General features: G+C 39.7%; 1 protein-coding gene across 1 annotated transcript in view; it reads left to right on the top strand.

The window, feature by feature from the left end:
• The first annotated feature begins 10538 nt into the window (after positions 1 to 10538).
• The window catches only part of PPP3R1 (protein phosphatase 3 regulatory subunit B, alpha), a 40510-nt gene continuing 24895 nt past the window's right edge, over positions 10539 to 26153 (top strand). The window contains exon 1 of the mRNA XM_074579282.1: positions 10539 to 10791. Within this exon, the coding sequence (XP_074435383.1) occupies positions 10789 to 10791 (3 nt within the window). The 5' untranslated portion in view covers positions 10539 to 10788. The remainder of the gene's footprint in view (positions 10792 to 26153) is intronic.

The following is a 26153-nucleotide window of genomic DNA, read 5'->3' as shown; positions in this document are numbered from 1 at the left end:
GGGACCTCTGGAGATCATCTAGTCCAACCCCCCTGCCAGAGCAGGGTCACCTAGAGCAGGTTGCACAGGAACATGTCCAGGCGGGTTTTGAATGTCTCCAGAGTTGGAGACTCCACCACCTCTCTGGGCAGCCTCTTCCAGTGCTCTGTCACCCTCAGGGTAAAGAAGTTCCTCCTCATGTTTAGGTGGAACTTCCTATGTTCAAGTTTGTGCCCATTGCCTCTTGTCCTGTCCCCGGGCACCACTGAAAAGAGCCTGGCCCCATCCTCCTGACACCCACCCTTTAAGTATTTATAAGCGTTGATAAGGTCACCCCTCAGCCGTCTTTTTTCCAGACTGAAGAGACCCAAATCCCTCAGCCTTTCCTCATAAGAGAGGTGTTCCAGTCCCCCAATCATCTTTGTAGCCCTCTGCTGCACCCTTTCCAGCAGTTCCCTGTCCCTCTTGAACCGGGGAGCCCAGAACTGGACACAGTACTCCAGGTGCGGCCTCACCAAGGCAGAGTAGAGGGGAAGGATGACCTCCCTCGACCTGCTGGCCACACTCTTCTTGATGCAGCCCAGGATGCCATTGGCCTTCTTGGCCACAAGGGCACATTGCTGACTCATGGTCAGCCTGTTGTCCACCAGGACTCCCAGGTCTCTTTCCACAGAGCTGCTCTCCAGCAGGTCTGCCCCCAACCTGTACTGGTGCATGGGGTTGTTCCTTCCCAGGTGCAGCACCCTACACTTGCCCTTGTTGAACTTCATAAGGTTCCTCTCTGCCCAACTCTCCAACCTGTCCAGGTCTCTCTGTATGGCGGCACAGCCTTCCGGTGTGTCAGCCACCCCACCCAGCTTGGTGTCATCAGCAAACTTGCTGAGGGCGCACTCTATCCCCTCATCCAGGTCATTGATGAATATGTTGAAGAGGACTGGACCCAGTACTGACCCCTGGGGAACACCACTCGTCACTGGTCTCCAACTAGACTCTGTGCCCCTAATCACAACCCTCTGAGCTCTATCTTTCAACCAGTTTTCTATCCACCCCACTGTCCATTCATCTAACCCACACTTCCTAAGCTTCCCTATGAGGATGCTGTGGGAGACCGTGTCAAACGCCTTGCTTAAGTCAAGGTAGACCACATCTACCGCCCTCCCCTCATCTATCCATCTAGTCATGCCATCGTAGAAGGCTATCAGATTAGTCAGACATGATTTCCCCTTGGTGAATCCATGCTGAGTACTTCTGATAGCTTTCCTTTCCTCCACATGCCTTGAGAAGTGCCTTCACCTGTTGAAGCGATTGATTTGTTAATAGTTGTAGCATAGAATCACTGTGGTCCTGATCACAAGGTTTCACATCCCCAACTCTTTGGGAAGCTTAGTACTGAAGTGCTTAGTAATGCCAATAAACCAGAACAGAAATAACAGGGTGTAAGCTAAACCTTATGCAGATAAGAATGTCTGGAACTGTTCTGGAACATCACCACAGCAGCAGGCAGGAGCACATTGCTACAGATTAGGACACATCTGCCTAAGGTGCAGTGCCTGAACAGGACCACACACCGCATGGGGATATCAAGGATGCTGGAGAGCCTATGTGCTAACTCTAAGGAAGCAGGCAACAGGGGCTGCCCACAGCAACAGCCTTTCACTGCTCTGCTCAGGGATTCAGCATGCTTACAGTTCAATCTCACAGCTCAGTGGTACCACACAATCCCTGGGAAGCTACTTCCATCTCTTAACTAGGAGTTATCTGCAGAGTTACCCCCAACCCAAACTCTCTCAAAATACAATTATTCCAAAACTGTCATGAGATACACAGGAGAAGACTCAAAGCTGGCCACCCATGAATGGAGATCTTGAGTAAATGCTTAAACCAGCTACTATGATGCCAAGAACTGAGTATTTTAAGCTTTCATTATCCTCTGCAGCATACATCTACAGATGTATGCGTTCAGTCAGAACAAACACCCACATACTCAAGGCAAGATAAATGCACATGTACAAATTAATCATTTGAGCAGTAAGATGGGCACTGAACATTACTAAAATACCAACAAACTAAAGGACTTACCATTTGGGAGGTGAGTTCTCCCTTAGCAATTATACAAACCAGATACTTAATTGAACACTGTACAACAAGATATATTGCCAAACCTGGAGTTACAGTAATGCAAGTTTTCTGGGTTTTTAAAATTCTTACACACATTTCAGTCCATGTTAACATGAATTAAAAGATGGCATAATCCCTGGTTAAGTTATATTTTAGTTCATTTAAGCAGCTCCCAAGAACCTAGTGCTTTATCCACAGATCCCAAGCGCTCTAAAAGATTCCATCTCTGACTGCTTCAATGATGGATGTTTTTCATCTTAGTACCACAAGCTTTACTGGTTTTAGACATTCTTTTCTCTTTTTTAGCACCTTCAGGGGCCTTAATCAGGCAGCAGCATTTCCTCTTTAAAAAGTCCATTTGCAGGGTCACTCAGACTTTGCAGGAATTGTGAGGCTCTGAAAGCAACACAGCTCAGCCCTGGGGAAGTCTTTGGTTTTGTTTTATTTTTAAAACACTGCTTACTCCACACAACAGTTTCAAAGGCTCCGACCTCCCAGGATTTGCAACAGTTTTAAGCTATATCCAAAGGCTTCTGAGTGTTGACAACCAGCTAATACTGAAATTTAATTCCCTGGAGAATTCACCTAAGATATGCTCTATTTATTGCACTCAACACAGCAGCACTTCAAAAAAATCCTAACAGCCCACACAAGAAGGGCTGCAGGTTGTTCAACATGAAAGGCAGGTCTCCATTTATGTGTCTGAGAAAAAGAGGAAGCCTCCATACACACTGGACAAATTCTCTCACTGTACCAGATGTGGGTACATTTGGCACGCTATCAATCAAGACCGTCCTGGTCAGCAGAGGGAGAATGGGGTTCACCCCTAAAAGGATTAAATACATGCTCCTTCTTCCTAACAGCAGTCCTTCTCTCTTCCCTGACCCTAAGCTAAATCCAGTAATAACTGTCACTGTATTTGATCAACAGAAAAAGGGGTATGTACTCCCTGGTATTGAGACATTAATTAGTCTCTTTCATCCCAGGGTATGATTACAGGATGCAGGCACAGGAAATGAAAGCTTTCAGTTGCTTGCTACTGACGTCTTGCTTGAAGTATTCCTAGAGCTAGAGAGTTCATACCCAGCAGGGCAAGACAATATTAATGACCTGTATTTATTCTTTGCTACATATTCCAAAACCAGTAAGTGGCACATTGCCTCACCATGCCATGAGGGGTGTTTCTTAGAAGAGTTTCTATTTGCAAGAGGGACAGAACATAAACATTTCCCAGACATGTACTACACTTTTAGCTCTGCTGGTTAGCAACAGGAAGGTAGCAGAAGACTCCTGTGAGCACAAGTCAGCCAGAAAACTGCAAATTACATTGACCAAAAAGCCACTACAGTGTTTTTTATTCTAGTCCAAAATTGGTGTGAGCTATAACAAGAAAAAGGCACTGACTGCAACTACACCAAGAAGGTTTGTCTCATCCACAGGCTGCTGTTACCTTGGGAATAGAGGGTCCAGCAGAACTGTATACACCTCAGTAAATCTTTGCCCAGTTTCAACCCATGCAGTTGTACCATTACTCAGAGGCAACATGTTTATTACAGCACTAAACAAGGTACTGTATATTTTAATACTAAAATTTACGTGCATCACAGAGTTCTCACAGCATTTGAAGTATAGTTGTGTACTTCAGCTACCTGTGCATTAACTCTCCATTGCAATTTTACCAGCTATCCCGAAGTCTGCAGAAAGGGTCATGCAAGAACTTAAGCTGAAGAGGAAAACACATAAAGTTGAAGTTCTTTACATGATAATATGATTTTTTTCAACATAAATAGTCTCATCTCATTAGTATTAGCCTGATAATGAATAACCTGCGCTATTCTTTTTTGTGTGATACTGTTCTCTTAAACCTCTGGTTATTTTGGTATAAACACATGCACCCAAGCCACAAAATGATCTGTTGAGCTCCCCACCAGCTGAAAAGCATAGAATCACTACTGGTCTTACTCTTCCTGCCACAGAGAAGTCTGACAGGAGTGGGTTTTTTAAAACTAGATTTCACATAGACAACAGCCTGAAGTATCTCTTGTTGTATGATATATGTTGCTTAAACTACAGACAGCACATTTGAAGAGATTATCATCCAGTGGTAAAATTGGGCTCTAGTAAAATTCCAGTGGCGTCGCTTTTTAGTACAAAATCTAAAGCTGTTTTAAATGTCCAAGGCAGGTTGCAAAATAAAACACACAATTTTCCGAGAGCTGAATTCTTCCCTATAGACAAAGGAAAGAAAAATGGTACTCTGTGACTAAGTCACCCAAAATTTCATGGTATTTACTTAGGAACCTCACTTTCATTATGCATACCTTTTGTCTGCAGGGAGACAGAGGTAGTGGGGAGAAGTCTGATATAAAAATATAAGTCTTTATGCTACATTTTGAAATCTCCTCTGGAAGCTCTGCAGGTCCTTCTGGAAGAGGGAAATCTCAGTTTTTTTCTTGCGGGAAATTTCTTTTGAGAGAGTTCAGCAACAGCATAATTGATCAGAAGCTAATATTAAATCCACTGAATTTATAAATCCACTCCACACCAGAAAGTAGATGGTCCTTTGCGAAATAGATAGGAGGCAGAAGCATCATGATTTACAGCATAACACAGGAATAACCTGCACCCCATCCCTGACAAGTGCCTCTTTTAATTAGGCAGTCTTTTGCAACATGAAGGCCCAAAGACTTAAATCACACAAGATTTTCAGATTAACACAGATTAACAGCAAGTCCAGCCAAGTTATAATTCCTGTAAGGGATTCTTTAACCTCTGTGCAAAGCAAGAGCTCCCAGCAGCAATAACAATTCTGCAAAGAAAAAAAATTGCAGTCTTTACTCTTTCTCTAAGGAATAGGAGGATGCCAGGAAGCAAAATCTCTTTATGATTCCTGAAGTGACCATACTATGCTAAAAGTGCAAAGACCAAGCATTCGGTGTCAGAATCTATCCCTCCCAGCAGCAGGGTGAAAGGAAAAAAAACTTAGGCTGTCCAAACACTTTGGATTCAGGACCTGAACGTGCTTTATGGGAACAAAACACCAAATCCCCATCCAGTGGCATGAGAGCAACTTCACCCTTCTACTGAAAGCAGCAGAGCAGGACTGAAACTTCACCCACCACCAAAGAGCTGAGGCTATTTTCCAGTCCAGTGCTGTAGATCCAGAATATCTGAAGACCACCACGGTAAGAAAAAGGCAGTATCTAATGATGATCCAAACACAGACAGACAGGCACAGATAACAGACTACGTGTTTTGCACCTCAAGAAAAGAACATCACCAAAACCAGTTTCACCATGTCTAAAGGTAGTAAAACCTGTCACAGCTATAAAAATAAAGGTAGTATTCTGTATTAGCACCAAATTAGTTCCTTGAGAGTTCTTAGATAAACTTCTGAATTCCCATGGCAAAAAAAAAATAAAAATCACATCTTGTGGCAAATAGACCTTTTGGCATTTTTTCAGTTCAGACTGTTGTTTCACTATTAAATTATGGGTCTAGTTTGCTGCCTGAGTCATCATCTTTAGAATTTGTAATGGCCCAAACCTGAACCAGTCAGCCAACACACAACCAGTGATAAAACAGGTACCACCTTACAATAATTCAAGTGATTGTTTCCACAAGATTGAAGTTACATGCATTAATAGCTCATTAATATCCTGCACAGGCCAATCTCTACTGCCTAATCAGTTGCTGCAGGAAGATAAGAGCTTCACAAGTCAGACCAATACATGTATATCTCTAGCAAAGTTAAACAAAAGTAATAAGCCTTTACAACGGTGGTAGACAAGCACATTAGTGAAAAATCAAATACTGTACTCGTGCTTGCAGCACTTACCTCCAGTTGCTGTGAGGTCTTTGAGCAGTCAGCCCACAGCTCTTATCAGAGTTCCTCAGAACAAATGTCTTCAGAAAAAAGCAGCCAATTATACCAACCCCAGCTACAGCTGGATGCCATCAAGAAATCGTATCAGATGCTAGGCAAATAAGATCACTACATGAAATTATTATGCCAACAGCAGAGCCTCAAGAAAAATGTAACCTTTCTTGCAAATTGTTCCCCTGCATTTGTTCTGCAGAGAGCTACCTGATACAGTGATACAATTATATGCACAGGGTCAAAGATACAGAAACCATTTTTATCCCTGGTTTATCCTAGCCAGAACTGGCAGTAAGTCTAGGAAATCAGAAGACCACTCTTTATAACCCAGTTAAGAAAAAAAGTTTCATGCAGTGATTTTCAATCCGTGGCTTCAAGTCTTGGGGGCTGTTAATTAGCACCAAGAGCTGAAAAGGGTACCCAAAGAAATAATCCTACTATGAGGACATTTAATTCACACCACCTTGGGCAGCAAGATTCACAGATCAGAGGCATTTACAACCACCGTTCCAGTAAATGCACATATGCTAGAGACAACTATACATCCGCACTAGCTCTAGCAATTTGAAATCCAGCATCCTGCAGCAATGCAAAATGAACCAACAGGTAACCAAAAACAACCCTATTAACCTACAGCTTCACAAGGCTTCTGTGGCCCCCACCTTTCTTCTGGTCTTAGGGAGAGTCCTGTTCTTCATTTTCTAAGTAAATAGAGCAGTGTTCCCCTGTGTCCCTAACCCTTTCATTTGACAAGGTTTTTTAGATGTGCCTTATTGGATCTGAAAAGTACTATCTCCCTCTCCTTCCAAATCTTGGCAATTTATACCTAGTCTCACAAATATGCAAGAAAATAAGTGCAGACTCCTTTTGATTTCTTTCAACTTAAAAGACAGATGTAGGTGTAAGAGAGATACAATGAGATGCACTTTATCTTTCCAACTATTTGTCAGTTTAGTCAGTATTGTATCTCTAGATTTGCTTATTGTTCTACCTATTATTACAAATGAAATGAGATTAATAAATACAGTGCATCAGCTTTACAGACATTAGAGTTCAGGACCTGCAGTAACAGCGCAATTCAAATATGCTGAGAAAGGACAGTTTTCATTTCTATCTAAAAAGGCTTCCTCTTTTGCTGATAAAATACAGCTTCCTCCACCCACTGTAGCTGAAAGCAACTTCCCTCAAAACCAGTTCATAAAAGGTAGCTTTCCTTTTTTCCTTCTAGAGCATTAAAGAAGAATAAGAGTTTATTTCTTTTTATAAAACACTACTGGAGCCTATAATACATGCTTACGCTTAAAAATCATGTATTTTCAAGCTTTACTGCACTGCCCCAAGAGTCTACCTGCTTTGCTGGGAAAAGCTGCTTACAGCCTGTTAAGGGTCAGGGCAGAAGATTATTTAATTAGGTGGCAGCCCTCACCCTGGGTTAACAGAGAGGGGAATGGCTCCATACAAATTGCATCCAGCTAAGTTTGTGAGTGAGAAATGTTTATATGAAGACAAGGCAAGACAAAGAAGGATATGCTTGGGGGATCAAAGATACATGCGATATTAAAAACCCTCAAAACTTAGAGACATATAAGGCATCACAAACAGCACTTTAAAAGAAGCATGCTATGAAAAGAACTGCAGCTACAGTCCAGACACACAAGCTGGAGCACAGAAATTGTTTTCCAGATGTTAGGTCAAGCACTAGGCAAGCCACATCATTATTGCTACTAACACTGAAGAACCCAAACAGGTACGGAGTTTACATACCTGTTTGTTTATCTGTAGCTAAACCAGCTTCCAATTATATGGAGATACACATTTATCCCAGTTTGTATGGTTGCAATTATACCCCGGAGGAGCTTTACTAAAACAAGAAACTGACAAAACACAGCATTGTCTGCAACTTACTCTAAAAAAACCCCAAACATTCCAGTATCAGTATTTGAAGAAAATATTAGTCAGAAATACAATTAGCAAAGTGTTAAATGCAAGTCATGGTTTTCTGCAGACGCTTATCTACACACTAACAAATACCATCTTGCATTTTTTGCTTCTTTTAGAAGACAGATAGAAAAGTAACTGTGACACATTCACACATCAGAAAAAATAAATTAAAAATTAATTAGCACATTATTGTACTGCATCTAGTAGTTCAAAACTGCTAGCAGTGACATAACTGCATCACAAGATAAGAATTATGTTTTCATAAGTTCTTGGCCATCTCTACTTGGAACCTAAAAGGTAATAATTAAGGTATTGTATTCCTCATTTCTGTTTATTCTATTCACATTATATTATGCAATAGAAATTCTAGCCATATTTAACCTTATTTAGCTGATTTTACTCCAAATTTGCATCTGCTAGATAAGGCTGCAGTAACACAGATGTAAGCAGCAAGACTGTTTTACATAAGAATTACTTTTTCTTTTGGAGATCTTAAGTTATTATTTTTCATTTTGACTTTTTGTCTAGAGTCCAGTCAGCTTTAATACTAGTTTTCAGTGAAATCTAGGAACGTTTTATTCCTAAACATCCTAGCAACTAGAATTTTGTTTTTCCCCAAAAAAGAAAAGTTGTCCTAGCCACCTGTACCTGTTAATAAGAAAAGGCAGGAAATTCCTTCCCTGGATCAGACCATTGTACCACATATAATCTCTCACAGTGGCCAGGCCCAGGTTCTTACCAGCAAGGCCTTTTTTGCTGATTTGCTATTAACTCAAAGCTTGCAGTTACACATTAGCATTCATTTTGCTTTCTTCTGGTGCAAATTACCTTTTGTTCACCACCACTTAGTTTCACATATTACTATGTTTTTCATTTACTTACTTTTGCTAGATTTTTCTGTGCAATCTCCCCAAATCCACTCTTCATTCTTCCCAGTTAAGCTCACCCCTTTCTGCACATACGAAGGCATGCTGAGTATCAGTCTCTGAACAGAACCTTTGTCAGTCATTAACAATTTCTAAGAACTGCACATTTATTGACATGTTTTGCTTCAGTCTTTTAGATGAGAACTTCTAATCTGTTCTTGAACTTCACAGTCACCTTTTATTTATCTAGTTTCCTGAACAGTCTTCCGTATAGGAGATTCCCCATTCCTCTTCGCATTTATGCAGCAGTATTTGATTTCAAGAGTCCAGGTTTCTCCAAGAACTCTTAAGATAACCTTTCCTAGCCTTAGACCAGCTCAGACTCCCACAAACAGGGCACCGGTGACAAGGCAGTTCCTTTTCCAGAATAAATTACTTTTTGAGACTGGCAAGCTCATGCTCAACTATGGTCCTAAAAAATTAACCTGGTTTTAAAGTAATAATACAGTCATCCCTTCCCCCACAAATTAGGTTGCCGTTCACCTTGAACTTGGCAGGATCAATTTGCATTTCCCTGGCAAAGTGTTCAGCTATTGTGAGCCAAATAGCAAATGCCTGAAAAACAACATCAATGTGATACTGAATCTTCTCTTTGGCAACATTAGTACAACCATATTTTATATGTAATTATTATTTTCACATCAGCACTTCATTTGTCACAGTGTTATGCACTGTGTCATAGTGCTCCAAAATAAACACATTTATCAGAGCAAGCACAGAAAGAAGGGCAAAAACAGCAAAGGGAACGTGAAGTCAGCCATCTCTATTCACTATTTTACTTTACCCTTCACAGAGTTTTTTAAAGGTGTCATCTGGCCTACTTAAAACTTTACAATATATAGAGATCACTCCCTGAGGGTCAGCCTTACTTATGCAAGCAGTTGTACTGCCCTAAATCTTGCCTTAAAGTGGTTACTAAGACTACATCTTTGCATTCAATTGTCATCAGTCATTTTATTTTGTGACCTATCCAGGGTATAAAGCATTAACTACTGGCAGGAAACCACAAAAGTACACATAAACACTTTTAAAATCATCACAGCAGTTCCTTTAGTTTTGTATAATTAACTATTAACACTACTGAAACCCAACACCCTAAAAATCTGTGAAGTTCCAAGCACCTCCCAGCTGAATAACCTCATCATATAACATTAAAAACCTGAGGAAAATAACATAAGGAGAGCAGACAGCACTCAGAGCCATGCCTCCAAAGGCCCACCTGGGCTGAGCTTTCCCTCTGCCTGGAGATTTTTGTAGTATTTTGCAAAAAGCAGAAGCAACACAGGGAAGGAAGCTAGAGCAGCAAGACTCCAGCAGCACAGCCTGTGAAGTGCCTGAGGGCAACCAGACTAAGCAGAGGTCGTGTGGAAGACGGACAACCAGAAGGTCTCACAGGCCCTGGAGCACCTCAGGGAACCCTCCCCTGGGCCTAAAAGAAGCAGTCACAAGCCTGTCTTGTGATAACACTCAATGCCTTGAAAAGGGGCCTCCTAGCAGCAGAGCAGCCCCTCGGCCGAGTCTCCCACATCCTAGCCTCCATGAAGGCTCCCCCCACTATCAGCGAGCCCACTACAACCACGCCCACCTTCCCTCATACCCTCCCGCCCTCGCCTCGCCGCCATTTTGTACTCCCTTCCCTCCCCCGCCTCGCTGCCTGACGTCACGGCCTCGCCCCGCCCCCTCCCGAGCGCGGCGAGTGCCCGGATGTGGGAGGCTCCGCCTCTCCATTACCTCCCCCCCCCCCTCCGCTGCTGAGTGTTAGCGCCGCTCGCGCCCCCTCCCTCCCGCGCTTCTCGCGCGCCGTTGCGGGTGAGCGTGAGCCACTGCCGCAGTGAGGGGAGCCGTGAGCCGGACGGCGGTGACGACAAGGCCGGACGCGGAACAGAGAGGCCGGGGCTTGGTGGATTCAGCTGCGGGGGAGACGCCTGACGCCCACCCGCCGCCATGGTGAGGGACCCTCCCTGTAGAGCTTCCCTTTCCCCGCTGGAATATTCCAGACTGGGCTGAGTCGTGGGGCTATTCCCTCGCTACCCCCCCATCCCCCTCCACCCCCGCGGCCCGGATCGGCCCGGCCGCCGCTCCGCCTCGCCGCTGCTGCCCTGCCTCTGACCCGTCTCCTCCGCCTCCCGCCCCCGAGCCGTTCCACGTCCCTCGCTGGGCTTCCCCCCCCTTTTTCCCTCCCCTCCTCTCCCCTCCCTCCCTTCTCTCTGGGCCGCCGCTGTGGCCGCCCCGCGCTTCCCCCCGGGGGCAGGCGCGTCCCCCCGCTTCCCCTCCGCCGCCCACGGCCGCCGCTGTGCGCCCCGCTGCCTCCCCGCCTACTCCCTCCCCCGCCTCGGCAGCGCTCAGCGGGCTCGGCCCTTCCCGTTCTTCCCCTCCGTGGCACCCCCTCACCTCACCCCCGCTCCCCCACCTTTTCCCCTCGGTCCCGGGGGGTTCGCCTTCCCCTCGGTCCCGGGGGGTTCACCTTCCCCCGGCCTGCGCTTCGTTTGTTTTCTACATGTATCGGCAGCGCCCTAAGCGAGCCCGGCATTTTGGTAGCGATGTCTTGAGGGGGGGGGGTGGTGGTGGTTTGTTTTGTAATCTCAAACAGGGTTCCCCCCCGCCGTTGGTGCAGCAGCGTTTTTCTGTTCATGTGCAGACCGGAAAGCTATAATGCACGTAGCCTATGGTAGGGAGACAGGCTAGATAATGTATACTTTAATTGGTCGAGGTTTAGAAAGCTGACACTTCAAATATTATAGGCATGGGGGTTTTGAGACTACAGGAAGAAGGTATGCGGTATGTCCAGGTGTGTATGTGTTTGAGTTGCTCTGTTTTTTAAATCATGATGGTTTAAATTTCCCTTTTACTGCCGTAAAATTAACCCAGAGATACGGTATGGAGTCCTGTAGTATTTTACGTCGACACTAGGGGTGTCTCCTGCTTTTCACTGCTGCCAAGAAATCAACGCCCTTTTTTAATAAACATTTATTTTAGCCTAAATTATCCAGTACCCTGGCTGCAGGAAGACTCTGGCAATATTTTGGTTTTACAGCTGGAGAAATATAAGTGGTTTAAACTTTTTCATTCTTAACCCTTTTAGAACAAGGCCAGCTGTTTATCACATTTCACATTAGACCTCACAAGGCCTGGGAGCCAAAAATGTGGATTGTGGTCTTTTCTTTTAAAAAATGTAGTTGTAGCAGAAAATGATGTGCCATGGTCAGGCTGTCTTTACATTTACGCTTCAATGTCTGTTAGATGTGCATTTAGAGAAATATTTTGAAATGTAAAAAGGTTTGGCTTCAGTTGGGGACTAAACCAGTGTGCTTACTTGAATGCCTTCACGCAGTCTTGGAGTACATGAAGACTGTGAGAAAAGAAGGCTTGTATTTTGAGAACAAGGTATTAATGAAGTTGAGACTTAAAAAGAAAAACATTATGATTAGAAATAATGCCTTGGTTGCAATATCGCTGATTGCTGTGAATGTATAGATGAACAGTGATCATCTTCCACACAACAGTTGCGCTCATACTGCCATTAGTTGTGTCTTCTGTGAAAATGTTGTTCTCAAAGACTTGCCTGATGAGATATGCTAACATGCGTAAAAGGAAAGAAAATGTTACTTAACCATGATGCCTGTGTATGTGTCAGTGACCTGTAATGAACCTAACTTTCATGTATGATTAACTTTGATTATTTTTTCCTCCAGTCTGTGTTAACTAAAGCTGTTTTAGCATCTTTTGATGGTATAATCATGTTGATTATTACTTTGTGACTTCTTGAATGGTATTTCTGTATGATCAGTTGCAATGTGTAAATGCAGATGCTGGGAAAAAAGGTATGCTGGATGTTATCTCTACCAGTAAAGGTGTTTGTTTGCTCATGTAAGCAGTAACAACAACAGTAGAATTTTCATTGTAGTGGTATTGGTATGCTGTTTCTGATAACACCTGATCTTAGGTGCCTTGTAGAATGAAAACCAAGCTAAAACTAAACAGCTGATAAACGTAAAAAAAAAAATCATTTAAGTTAGCATTCTCTTCACTGTCATTACCCTGTGGATGTTGTTGCTGAAAGATCTCACTTCTAATGAAGAAGTAGAGCAGACCTTGTTTCAATCTTTACTTTATTAGAATAAAGCAATTATTTTTTGCAGTTTGGAGTAACGTTTCTTTTGTGCTCTTACAGGACCAGAGAGATGACAGTTATAGTGAAGAAAGAGGTGAATATATTGTTGTGTTCATAGTAGGTAGCTTAAGATAAAACATAAACATCTAGTGAGTCAAAGAATGTAGTTCTGGATGTTCTAATGTAGCCAGTTCTAAAATAATCTGTCAGGCAGAGCATAAGATGATGAGTCCATTACATAATGCTAAAAGTAATGTTGATACGCTATTTCTGTTAGAGTTGACTTAGCAAGTTTTGCTATGAGTAGTATTTTCTAGGAAAGGTAAATAGCACAGATAGGTGCTATTAAACAATCTTGGGTTTGGATAGATAAATTCTTTTTTCTTGGGATGGTCTGCATTCTGGTTCATATCCAGCTCTTGAGCTTTGTAGTTGTTGGGCAGAAGACACAGAATTCCACAGGAGTCACCCAAACCATGTTATGTAGTGTGCCCATCTTCCTACCTAGACTCTATTTGGTTGTTTTGACTCACTTTGCTTGAGTGGTGGTGCTTCTGGTGCATTTTATCCAGCTGAAGCTGATCTAACAGTGTTTCTAAATTACTGAAGCCAAGAACCACTAAACCATTTTTTGCAATTAAAAAAACCCAAACAAACAGAAGACCATCTTGAATCATTGTTTACTATTTAGCAGGGAGAGTATTAAATAACTTCGTTCTTAGCTGAAGAAAAAGCTAGTTATTCCATTACTAAATCGTAATTTCACTGCTAATCATTACAAACATCTGAATAGTCAGTTGAGTTTTGTAACAGGTGGCAGGAACTAACAGGCACTTGCATGGTCTGTCTTATGTCTTACAACCTACTGGTGGTCTTCTGCCACAGGTGGAATAACTGGTCTAGGATTCAAAGTGTGAAACTCATGTGTAGGTCTTAATAAGTATTTGGTAGGCTTATTTAAGCCAGTTTGTTTAATGAAAGATTTTATTTTGGAAGCCATTTTCAGAGGCATAATTTAGAGGCCAATTTGAATATGCAAGTTTACTTATCTCTGTGATAAAGGAAGACAGATCCTGTTGATGGAGGAGGAAAGATACTTTTTAAAAAGTAATTATATTTTTATACTATTTCTGCTGTAGAATTCTGTCTTTATATGGTTAAAGTATTGATTTAACAATAGGGAAGAATGAACATTGAGTAGTTTAAGGGAAAATGTTTTGTGGTGGGCATGCCTCAGAACTTCAGAATATTCATCTTCTAAGGCATCTGACTTAGCACTAAAAGGGAAGCTTTAAGGGAGTGAGATTAATAGCATCTAAATTTTTTTTATTCATATCTTAAAGGAGATGAGACTATGTTCTGTCAATCAGTGACAGAAAAGGAAGCTTTGGTGATTCTGGTATTTCTGTGGAAACAAATGAGGCAGAAATGCACACTTCTAGTGCCAAACCATTTCTTGGTCTGCTTCTGCCTCCTCATTTCCCTCATTTTTGTATGTCAGAAAGACATACGAAAAGTTGTTAAAGTGTAGCCAGGCTACTATAAGAAAATTATTTATCAGGTTTGATTAACATAATGCATACTTTCAAGAAGAAATTAATCTAGCAATGAAGATCTTAGAGCTTTCGTGCAGCTGGGTGTTGCATCAGTGCTTACCTGGTAACATTGCAGAAGGAATAGCTTTTTTTTTAATTGTCAGTATGCTTAATAGTGTTATCCTACTGTAATTCATAAATTACGCTTGCATAAGATTTTTCAACATTGCTTTGATTTCCCTGCTAGTAAAAGAATTCTTTTGCTTTCCCACACCGTTTTTTACTGCCTGTTTTTAGCTAAGTTTTGTTAAAGAAAATTGTATCCTCCTAAAATGTTGTAGGTCTGAATGGTAGTTGAGCATGAAACTGTATGAAATCGTGACCAAAAATTGTGTTCACAGGAAAAACTTTTTTGTAATTTGAGCTAATATATGACTTCTTGAAAGCAAATTGCTCTTGATTTCCTTGCTCCTCCTCTTTCCTCCCAAGTCTGTTCTCCCTGCTCTGGGTAATATCATTTGTGAATTTCTAATTGGGAGAAAAATTACAACTGTTCCTTGTTGATTAGCAACCAGTTCGTTTAGTGACACATTTCCCTATTTTCCATCCTTTTCTTCTTCTGGCTTATATGTTTTTTTCTTTTCCTAAGCTTGTTTATTCCTGTGTGTTCCCTACAGAAAGACCACAGGGGCAAAGGGGGCTGGCTGTTCCCAGCAAGCTAGTTCTTTGTTGAAACTAACTACATGCTAGGTCTTTGAAATCGTCAGCAGAAATAAGGGAGGTGCTACTGTGTGATGTCCTTGTCATGATCAAACTCCTCTGCTTCTGGAGGAGTGAGCACTGCAAGGATGGGGGAGTAAAGATTGAAGTGATGAGGAAGGAATGATGAGAGGCATGGATCTACATCAGAAGAGAGGAGTGAAAAGTGCTTATGCTTAAAGGTTACGCAGTTGGAACCTTCTGAGCAGGATATTGTAAGAAAATAAGTATCTTGTTTTACTTGCATGCCCCTGTTAATTAAAACAGAAAAAAAGTTGGAACTCCTGGAAACTGTAAGAATTTTATTGGCTGGCTTGATTATATAAATTACTTAAACATGTTCTTTTTTCCCAAAGACCATAAGAGTGTATCTTGCTGTGCTGTTGTGAAGCTGGTAAATGCTGTCCTTGTTCTGCAAATGAAAAAGGTTGAGGTCGTGGCAGGGTAATAACTTATCCAAGGCTCTCTTTATTGTTCAGAAGTTAACATTAGTGGGTGATGTCAGGAACAGATAATATGTGTGTAGCTCTGAAAATAAATAAGAAGTCTAAATCAGATTAACTGCTATGAATTTTGAGGTCTTGGGACTGATGAGTTATTGGAGTTAGAAGGCAGCCACTAGAAAACGTGCTGTACACTGTCCATTTGACTTAAAGCATATGATGGTGTGCAGTGATTGAAAGCTTGGTCATACACTACCTTCTTTCAACATTGTTGTAGCATTGTGTTAGGCACTTAAAGTGACTTCTGAAGATTAGACCTGGAAATGGGCCTTTCATATCCCATAAAAGCTATTTAGTTTCTTAGACGTCGGTGGCCTAAAGTAATCTTGACACCAGCACTTAGAGAAAGATCTGCTAAAAGGGTTGCCTTAGTGTGCTGAATGAAGTGGGACAGTCTTGGCTATGGACCAACATCTTTTAATCTGGAATAGATAGATCTTTTAGTATACCAGTTTGAGTATTTTGGGAATGTTTTCACTGCTCTTTCCTTGGATCAATGATCAGGGAGCTTATATGACTTGAAATTCGTGGTTTTGTAATGATCTTAGTACGAGACTAAAAGCAATATCTTCTGCTTGACATATGATGTAGCTAGATTATTTTGGCCACCATTTGAAATACTGTATTTCTTTAGTAATATTGTATATCAAGATAAGTTTAACAAGGGTTAAACTTAAACTATGGCTTATCTTCCTATTCAGGTCTGTTCTATATAATATGAATGTCAAAAGTCTATGGCCAGGTTGTTGTTGTTTTTTTTTTTAAAGTTTCAGGTGTGTCTAAAAATAAAGCCCACATCTTTCAGGTGAAGTGATTTTTGGAGTGACAGTTCTTTTAAATAGGAAAACTTAATCTTGACATTTTATGTAGCTTTCTAAATGTATAACTTTAAAGTTTTAATTTGGTAACTATACTTTATTAGGCCTTTTCCACATACAGAAAGACCATTAAAATGGTTTATGTTGCTTTTAGATTGTACCTAGTGCAGCCACAAGCACATTGTTACTTTAAGTGCTTGAAAAACTATGTAGATGGTGCAAAATGGGCTGTAGACTATATCTGACTTGCTTGTAACTTGACAGTGAATTGGCCCTGCTATTGATACACTGTTTCACAAATAAGGAAGAATCCCTAGCAATATAAATAATCATCTTTAACTGCGTTAAAGTCTCAGAAACCCTTTAAATGCTTTGGATTAAAGGACAGCATTGCTCATGAACTGCCAATAAAATCTCAGCTTCCAAGCTTTAAGCAGGTTGTGCCAGTTAATACACTCAGGTTAATATTGTGAATATTTGTCTATTTGTGTTAATGGGCATTTTTAAGTGAACTGTTAAGGCAAAGAACCAAAACTCCTCCAGTAAGCTGACACTGTGCCTATTTTAAAAGCCTTATGCAGTCAGCTTGAAGTTCACAAGCACTTTCTATTATTGTCTAAGTTAGGTAAAGTAGGAATTAAAAAATGTAGTAATACATTTGTTATTTAAAGAACTTCAGTCAGAATTCAGGAGGGGCAGGAGAGGGGAGGGATGGATGGGGTAACAGATAGGAAGCCAGGGTTCATATGTTTCTGGGAAGAAACCCAGCTACTGGAAGAGTGGATTCAGCTGTGAGTCTCACGAGAATATAGTTTTAGGATTGTTTTTAAATGCTATGGAACTTCTCCTCTTCTCCTGGTATGTTTGTGACAAATATGGAAGCTTTTTACCCTTTATTTTAAGCATCTGGAAACTTCGGGAAGGAAGACCTAAAGTACAGTACTTGTCTCTTTTTCTACCCGTTCTCCATTATTGCCCTATGAATAGCTCCTCTGTATACATTTATCGGGTGTTTGGGGTTTTTCTTAATAGGTAGTAAAAGACAAAACAATTGTTGTTTCACTGCTGACTGTGCAGATTCTGAATAGCATCACTGAAGTTGAAAGAAGTCACTTGAATTCCCTCTGCTCAATGATACTGTGGCTAGCAGAGAGGACTTTAAAAGGAGTTTTTTTGAAACAAATACAACAGACATGACTTTAGACCTGACCTTATGAAGAAGAACTTCTCAAGTGCTTTGTAGGAATGATGCCTGAACTGGTTTTTCAGTGTTGTGTATGTAATGATGTTCCCTTGGGAAGTTTAATTTAGTATTGAGCCGCTGCTTAACAGTCTTAGCACCTTGGTATCTGAGCGGTCATGTATCAGTTTTGTTGATAATACTGAAGGAACGCTTCACAGATTTCACAGATAAAAGCCATGCAGATCTCCTAACAAGTCTAGAAAAAAATAATGATAAATAGGAGAACTTCTAAACAGCAATAACAAAAAATGCCATTTGAATAAATAGACTTGATTTTTATATTTGACTTAAGTGGATTATCTTAGCACTCTAATCACTGTTCTTCATAGAGGTGTCTAGTAAAAGATCTGTTCCCTACTTATTCTTAAACTTTTTCAGGGATTTTTATAAAAATGGCGTTAGTTTTCCTGAAGTATTTCATTCAAAACACAAAGTTTGGTTATTCTAGTAATAAGATTATTTCAGGCAGTGCATTGAAAAATCAGATTACTGACAAATGTAATTTATAAAATATGAAAGATTAGTAAGTTTGAATCTTGTGTAGTCGTGAATGTTAGAGTGCCACTCTAGTGTTGGTGCAGCTGAGTTTGCCAGAGTTCAATTCTGAAATATATCTTTTGAGAGGCCTTGTTAAAAATGAACAGTGAGCTAGAAGGTGGCCAAATTAGATTTCTTGGTGAGAAAACAAAGTCATGTGAGTAAAAGGGACTAAAATTGAGGGGAAGTAGATGATGGTGGTTTAAGATTTTGCCATTGTATGTCACGATGTAGAAGTACTGTAATGCTCTATAGTAGGGGGCAGAGCAGCTAAAGGTTCCAGAAAAATTGGGAACAGTTGGTTTGAGTGAGAGATTGAGTGGTTTTTAGCAATAGTTTTACCTTGGCTACTTTCTCAGAGGTACTGTTCAGCATCTTTGCAGTGTCATTTAATGTTTTGTCAAGTCAATCCATGTTACCCAGAATCTCACAAAGAGTAGTTAAACCACTTATTTTAAAATTAGAAGGGTCTTTAATTTGCAGTTTATATTACAGTCTGGTGGACAAATGCATACAAATAATATGCTGCCTTTAAGGTTTGCAAGCAGTAAATTTTTGGAAGTATGGCCTATGAAGAGATAAGATGGGAAGTAGCAGAAAGATGGTAAGTAGCCTGCGGTTCTGTAAGCAAATTGTGTATACATGCATAGTTGTGCCATTTAGTCTTTGGGGGGTGGATGCAGTTAGTTGTACTGTGCCTTGGACTAGGACAACTAGATTCTTGATTGTGAGCCTCCAGAGCAACTGGTAATTAGTACTGGAGGGCACTGGGGCTCTGCAGGGGTGCATCTACTTGTCTTATTTTGGGACCCGTGGACACTATAAGTAGCAATAACTTTTCTAATACTGCTTTGTGTGCGCATTTACAACTTATGAAAATTTACAGCTCTTCAGGACAGCTGTCTTTAATTGTATTGGTAGTTAAAGCAATTAATAAGCTTTGATTTCTGACAGGATGAAGGAATCTTTTCTTTAGCAAGTGCTGTGGATCTTTACCAAAAATAATGTTAACATCTGTAAGTAAATAAGATTTACATGTATAAGATGTACTTATATGTCTATAAGTAAATAAGCAAAAGTGATATTTGATGCTGTATGTTAGGTATTTACATTCCTGGATGTAAATATTAGGAACAAGTCAGTTCCTGCCCCGAAGAACTTAAACTAAAATATTCTGTCATTTTAATTGCATTTGAATATTACTTCATATAAACAACTCCTGAATGAACGTGGCCTCAGAGTTATAATTAAAAAGAAAGTCAGTATTTTGTCCATGATAGCGGTCATAGAAAGAAAACTGTTTTAAGATTTTGGAATATTCCCTAGCAGTGAAAACCTTAACTGAAAGCAGCGTGGTATTTTTCTGTGTCTTACTGTGTTTCATTTTGCTTTCCTTTGGTCGGGAAGTCTATGATAATTGTAAGACCTTGGAAATTTTCAGTGCATCTCTTTCAGAACATAAATTCCTAATTTGCTGGAAGTTCTAGAGTGCTGGAAAATCTAAGCATTCACTTAACAGGTCTTCCAGCTTAATGTCTTGTAAAAATCATGATATTTTAATTATAATGGTTTTGATCCCTCTGTATTGCATCACCGTGTTGGTAGGGCCTGTTTTCAAACCATATGACTCATCTTTATTCTTTACTGAATTCTTGAGTCCTTGAGTGGCATAAACCAAACCAGAGCTTGTTAAAATGTCTCAATTTAATGGCTGACAGCTCTAAGTTCTGATGAAGTTATTTTTCTTTTGGAAAAAAAAAAAGAAATAAGTATTAAGATTAGTATTAGCTATTAGAGATGGTTAAGAATACTGGAATACAGTCTCTCTATGTTGCAGGTTCTGTATCTATGCAACAGCTCCCCTTCAGCATAGTCTGCTGCTTCCTTTGATTTCTACATCTTGCCCATTTCTGTGTCTTTGCCTCCTTGATTGTCTTCTGTTCTTGTCAGTTTGTGAAATCAAATCTCATTTTTGAACTGTCTTTCTCTGTTTTCAGATATGTGTCCTTTATGCAGTTCTTTGCAATGTTCTTCAGCCTCTTTTGTGATAGATCCTGAATGACACTTTAATAATTTTGTACTTTTGTTTGTGATCTTTTTTTCTATACTGTTTCCTTTTTATCTTTTCTTGCTGGCCAGCCATAAGACACTTATCTGCCTTTTTTCAAACTCAGATTTCCCTTTTTCTCACCAACTGTTATTAAATGGTTTATAAGTTCCTTAAATGGGAAGAAGAGCAGATGACAGCATCTGCTTATGCAGCCTGTTTCTCTGCTTCTGTAACATTGACCTGTGTGACTTTCCTGAAACTTTAAGTCCTTGCGGCATAGACTATGTGAATTGATGATATTCTCTGAAATGGTACCTAAAATTTCCAGCTCAAGGATATTCAACTCTTTTAAAACTGTTAGTAGGCTGTTCTATGCAGTAGAGCTGCATCAGCTTTCTTTTTCCTCCAGGCCTTCTTACATCTATTTAAAAATATCGATTCCCAAAACTTTAACCTTTGCAGTTCACTCATTCCTGAATACACTGTTAAAATCTAAAATTTAGGATAATCAGTTGGTAGAGAAAGATGCACTGGTAATACTGTTCTTTAGTATTTGCAGCCTTTCTGTGAATAGGGAATTATATTCAACTGTAGTATTGTCTTTTACAGTTAGTAGTATAATACTGTTATATGATGCAGTATAATCTGTTATCTTTATTTCTAGAATGTATCTTTGCTATTTTCTTTTCTCTCTACAAATACCCCTTGCAGCAGAGAATCTGCTCTGCCTAAACCCTCTGAAAAAATAAAGCCTTCTAATCTTACTTTCTAACTGATACTGATCTCCCGTTCTTTGCTTGCACAAGTTGGTGAACAGTTTGTGGCGAGGGAACTTTAACAGATACATTGGGAACAAACACATTAATTTGTATGTTTGTCAGTTGCTGTTGGAGCATAACATGCTCCATTTCACTTCTAGCTGGGTTCTCATCTTTCATATTTGCCTCAGCCTGATACATATGCGGGGTACAGCTCATCAGTCACGCGCAGGCCTGTGGCCATTTCTTGCAGAAGTTGGGGGGGAGGTTTGTTTTCTCTACTGGGTGTTCTGTGATGGCCATAGCTCGTTCCCTTCTTTTGGAAAACCCTCTGCAAAGAGAAGTATTATTACTCCCTTCTAAGGCTTATAGCGTTGTTGAGGAATACAAGTGTGAAACTGGTCTGATCTTGGTACGAGCACAATTGGGAAGTTCAGAAACTTCAAAAGGCTGGACCACCCTTAGTTTTTTTTGTATTTGGGGTGTCACAAATAGCATTTTACGAGGTAGAGTGTTTAATTCTAGAAGTGTTGATAACACTTGCCTTTAGCTTTTTGAAAATTTCTCCAAAAAAGGTTTAAATTTGCAAGCATGGTAACAAGCATGTATCTTTAAGTGACAGTAATTTATGCAACATACTAAAGTATGTTTAAAAAACAATGCAGAGAAAAGAAAGCCTAGTGTTCACAACCCTCATCAATCCAGTGGCAAGAGTGCTTGACTGGAAGTATTATGGAGAATATAAGCAATTTTTTGACTGTTTCTGTTAATTTATATTTTTTGGGGGGGGGAGGGATGGGGTGGTGGGTACTTAACTACCAATTAACTTGGCAGAGTTTTTGCTGGGATTGTTCTAGAGAGCTGTTTGCTGAAGCTCCCTAGTTCTTTCTAGTTTTATGGTATCTGGAAGTACTGAGAATTAAATTGGTGTAATTGAAAGCAGCCTCATGAGAGTATATCTATATATAGGGAATTACATTTCAATATGGCTTTTGGTCAAGTTAATATCTTCTTGTAAAGTAACTGTCTGTTCCTATTTCTATGTAGGTCAGCCAGTGATTAATTCTCTGTTTTGCTGTTGTATTGCTTTGTGTTGGAGTGGAAGTTTTGAACATTGTCTGGTTTCTGGGAAGGTACTTCAGACAAAAACTGTTTTATCTCCAAATGGTTGCAGAGAAAGGGAGAAGCCGAAAGAGCTTTAATTGCGTACTAAATGTTTGACCTGTAAAACAGGTGTTTTGACTCTTTTGGGGTAGTTTTGTCTTTCTTCATTGGACAGACTATAAGATGCTAAATAATAGCTTACGTATAATCTGTTTTAATTACTGGTGAAAACTGTGACTTTGTAGTCCCTCCAGGTTCTCAGTGATGCTTGCATACTTTGGCTTAATGTTTTGAATGAAGTTTTGCTTCCTTTGTTCTATGTGTTACTTTATTTTTCCAAATTTGAAGCTGTTCTTTCACACAAGCATGACACAATTTACTGTTTGCAGTTGCTTGGATTTTCTACATTCATATTCACCAATGAAAGGAAAAAATTCCTTCTTATTAATGAAGTGATTAAATCAGAGAAGATCATAAATGGCTGATAACCAATTTATATGTCTGTGTCCTGAACAACAAGATCAACATGATATGCTTTGTTTTTTTTCTCTAGTATCCCATTAAGTGTAAGTTGATGTCATTTCTTTGTTATTAAGATGTTGACCCTTAATTGATAATCCCATGACACCTTAGTGACTTGTTATAATCTTCGTCACATTTTATGCTTTCACCCATACTGTTTAGTATAAGCTTTTGCACTGTATACTTACAAACAAAATTGCCTGCTTTGAAATGCTCTCTAAAACTCTTCAGCTCCGCTTTTGTTATGCATAAAGATTTGTATATTTAAAATTCGTCATTGACATGTCTGTTGCCTTGCAGTCTTCTGTCTTCTATGTTGTTTTGTACTTGGATTACAGATTTTCTGGTTGGACACCATGGTCCTCTTTTTGTTTTCACTAGCATGTTCTTTGTCAATGTAACAGCACAGTCATGGGGTTGATTGATTTGGAAACTTTATTGCAATTATCTTTAAAGTTGGGAAAGAAGACCGCTGTGCTCCCTTTAGCCAAGGAAATTGAATAAACTTCAGTGAAGAGGCTTGTGTAGTAAACCTAATAAGAGGTTTTGTAGGTGAAGCCAATATGTTAACAAATACATTAGTGTCTTGCAAATTTTTTTGTGAGTTCTCCAAAAGGAGTGGAGGACCAACCTGTCTCACCCCAAAGACTTTCTAATGTGAACTCTTAATTGCATCATAACTTACTTTGATTTAGTGGTGACGGAACTTTATTGTTCCCCTGCTGAAGGTTGGGTTGCTTCAGAATCTTTCTGGGAAACTCCTTTCCTTGGCTTTTGAAGAGTTCATTATTCATTTATGCACTTAAAATTACAGGGTTCAGAGAATTTTCAAGAGTGTTGCAAGCTTTAGAAATGCCAGCTCCATAGTGATTGCATAAGTAGACTGGATTTTTGCCTCTCAAGAGTAGTAGCTGGGAACTGCCAAAAGTGAAATTGTCTAGTAGCACACAGGGAATCGTACCTTAGCTCAGAAAGTTAATACTTTTGTTTCTGTGACTCTCTGAAGTTCTATTTGCAGATTGCAGTGCTTATGCAAGTTTTTGCAATGAGAGATCTTGTTATTTTGCATGAGAATTTGTGGTTTCTCGTACATATGATGCTTTGCTTGTCTTCCAATAATGATATTTATTTGTTAGATTTCTAGATGTGGCACAATTTTTTCTCAGCTTCACCTTGTTTTAAAAACTGCACTATGTTTGTCTGTAGCACTGTTAATTATCTGTACCTGAAGCTGCAAACTCTGTCAGGGAGGTCATTAAATAGAACAGAAAGTTTTAATGTTCACACATTACAGATGAAACACTGGAGTAATGTTAAGTTTAAAGCAATCCAGTTATCCTTTAGGTTTTTATTATGTCTACATGGGACTTGTGTAAGATAACTTCTGGGGATTGACATATATCTAGTGAATGATATTATCAGTGCTAACTGTATGCTCTGACTTCGTGGCTCCTTCTCTCCTCCAAATTCAGGAAGAGGACTTTGCAGTAGAACTGTTTTCCATCTATGATCATGCTTTCTTCTTAAGCAGTTTTACAAACTGTTTTCTTTGGTATTTTTATTGGGTCCTTATGTCTCATTCTGTCTTAAGTGACGTTTTTTTTTTTTCTTGAAGACACTCTCAGTTTATCTGCAGATGAATAGATAGTGTTGTATGCATGTATGTATAGATATGTGATTAAATTGAGTACTTTACCCTATCTTCAAGGTCATGCAAGTTTAGATTTTTGTTGAAAGCTCTGCAGTTATAATGGAGTTCAGATAGGAAAAGCTATGGCATTTATGTATATGAATATAAATCATATAAGCCCTACTATAACTGCACATTCTTTACAGGTTGCTTTTTGATCCTAAACACTTTGCATTCCAATTTTTATTCTATTTGACTAGATACATGTTTTATTTCTATCTTTCCTTTTAATGCTAATAAACCAAAAGGGCATATTAAAGATAAAGGCTGAACCTTCTTACAATTATATTCTTGATTCTTTTAGTTTTCCTGTCTGGTAGAAGCTTTGGCAAGAGTAGCTGTCTCTGATTTCAGGTTCACTTCTTGCTTCATTGGTTTAGGGCTTCCCTGTGATATCCTAGAATAGCTACTTGACTGTGATGGCCTTAAGCCATTAATATCTCACTTTGGAGGAGACCCGTGGACAGTGGAGGATTTAAATAAAGCATAGCAGAAGTGACTGGCCAACTGCCAGCCAGAGGACAAGTGGCTTCCCTTAAAATGACTGACAGAGCTTGAGCAGAGCCAGGACTGGATTAGATGGTGACTAAGGAGTAAAGTGCTGGCTTTTCCTAAGACTTGTACAGTCCTTCTTGCTTCCTGTGTCCTGAGAGGGGATGTGGTAGAACCTGGTGTGCATCCGAGAGGGAAGAATCTTCTAAAGAATCATTATGTCTTTTATGATCAGATTCAATAAATGTATCGAAAGTAGGAGTTTTGTCGTAAGACTTTTTCTTTTTTAAATGTGGCAAAGGGAATTATAAGACTTACTCTGTGTGCTTGTAAAGAACAACAATGCCAGAATGGTGTAACAGCTTTAACCTGGCCTGATCTCTACTGTAATCCCAAATCCGTCAATCCCCTTTGCCTTGGTTCATTATCTCTGATGTCTGCAATTTAAATGCCATGTTTAAGAATTAGGTATTAATCTTTTTTTGAGTTCCTCCAGTACTGAAGGTCACAGAGTGTTTTCTTTAGAGGCCAGATTAACAAATCTAGGCTACTTTGGTGATAACACATTTAAAACTTGAAATCTTCTCCTTCCAAAGGTAAGTTAAAACAAGCTGTGTGGTTACTTTCCAGCACTGCCCTTTTTTGACTGCAAAATGCTTGTATCCTTCCCTAATGTTTGTTGTTGATTAGCATTCAGATGAGATATGAAGTTAGAATATTAACAGCAGCTGCAAGACCTGTCCCATATACCTTTGTAGTTTCACCTTTGAGTTAAGATCATATATAAAAACTGAGCACTGATAAAGTTTAGTGGTTTATCCCTTCCAACCTAAGTGATTCTATGATAGCAGTTTTCAGTTTCTCTTGTTTATTTCTTTGTGGGACACATTTGGTTTAGTGTCTTCAACATGAGAAGCTTCAAATATTGGGTTGTAGCTGAGTCAGAGAAGTTAAAAATCATTAGAGAAGTAAGTAAATAAAACAAACTGTTGTACTAGAATAAATAGCCTTCCTGCAACTTTTTTTTTCCTCGTGCTTTTTGGGTTTTCCCAATGACCAACAGTCATAGTTGGTAAAGCAAGTGTGTCCCAAAAACACTTGGAATAACTTAAAAGCAAGTTCAAGTATGGATTGTTTGTTATTTTTTTAAAAAATATTTAGGATGCAATCTAAAACTTGGTGGATGT

The sequence above is a fragment of the Larus michahellis genome, chromosome 3 (genome assembly GCF_964199755.1).
Source record: "Larus michahellis chromosome 3, bLarMic1.1, whole genome shotgun sequence".
Taxonomy (NCBI): Eukaryota; Metazoa; Chordata; class Aves; order Charadriiformes; family Laridae; genus Larus; species Larus michahellis.
The sequence above is the reverse complement of the archived record's forward strand: the minus strand, read 5'-3'. Positions and strand labels throughout refer to the sequence as shown.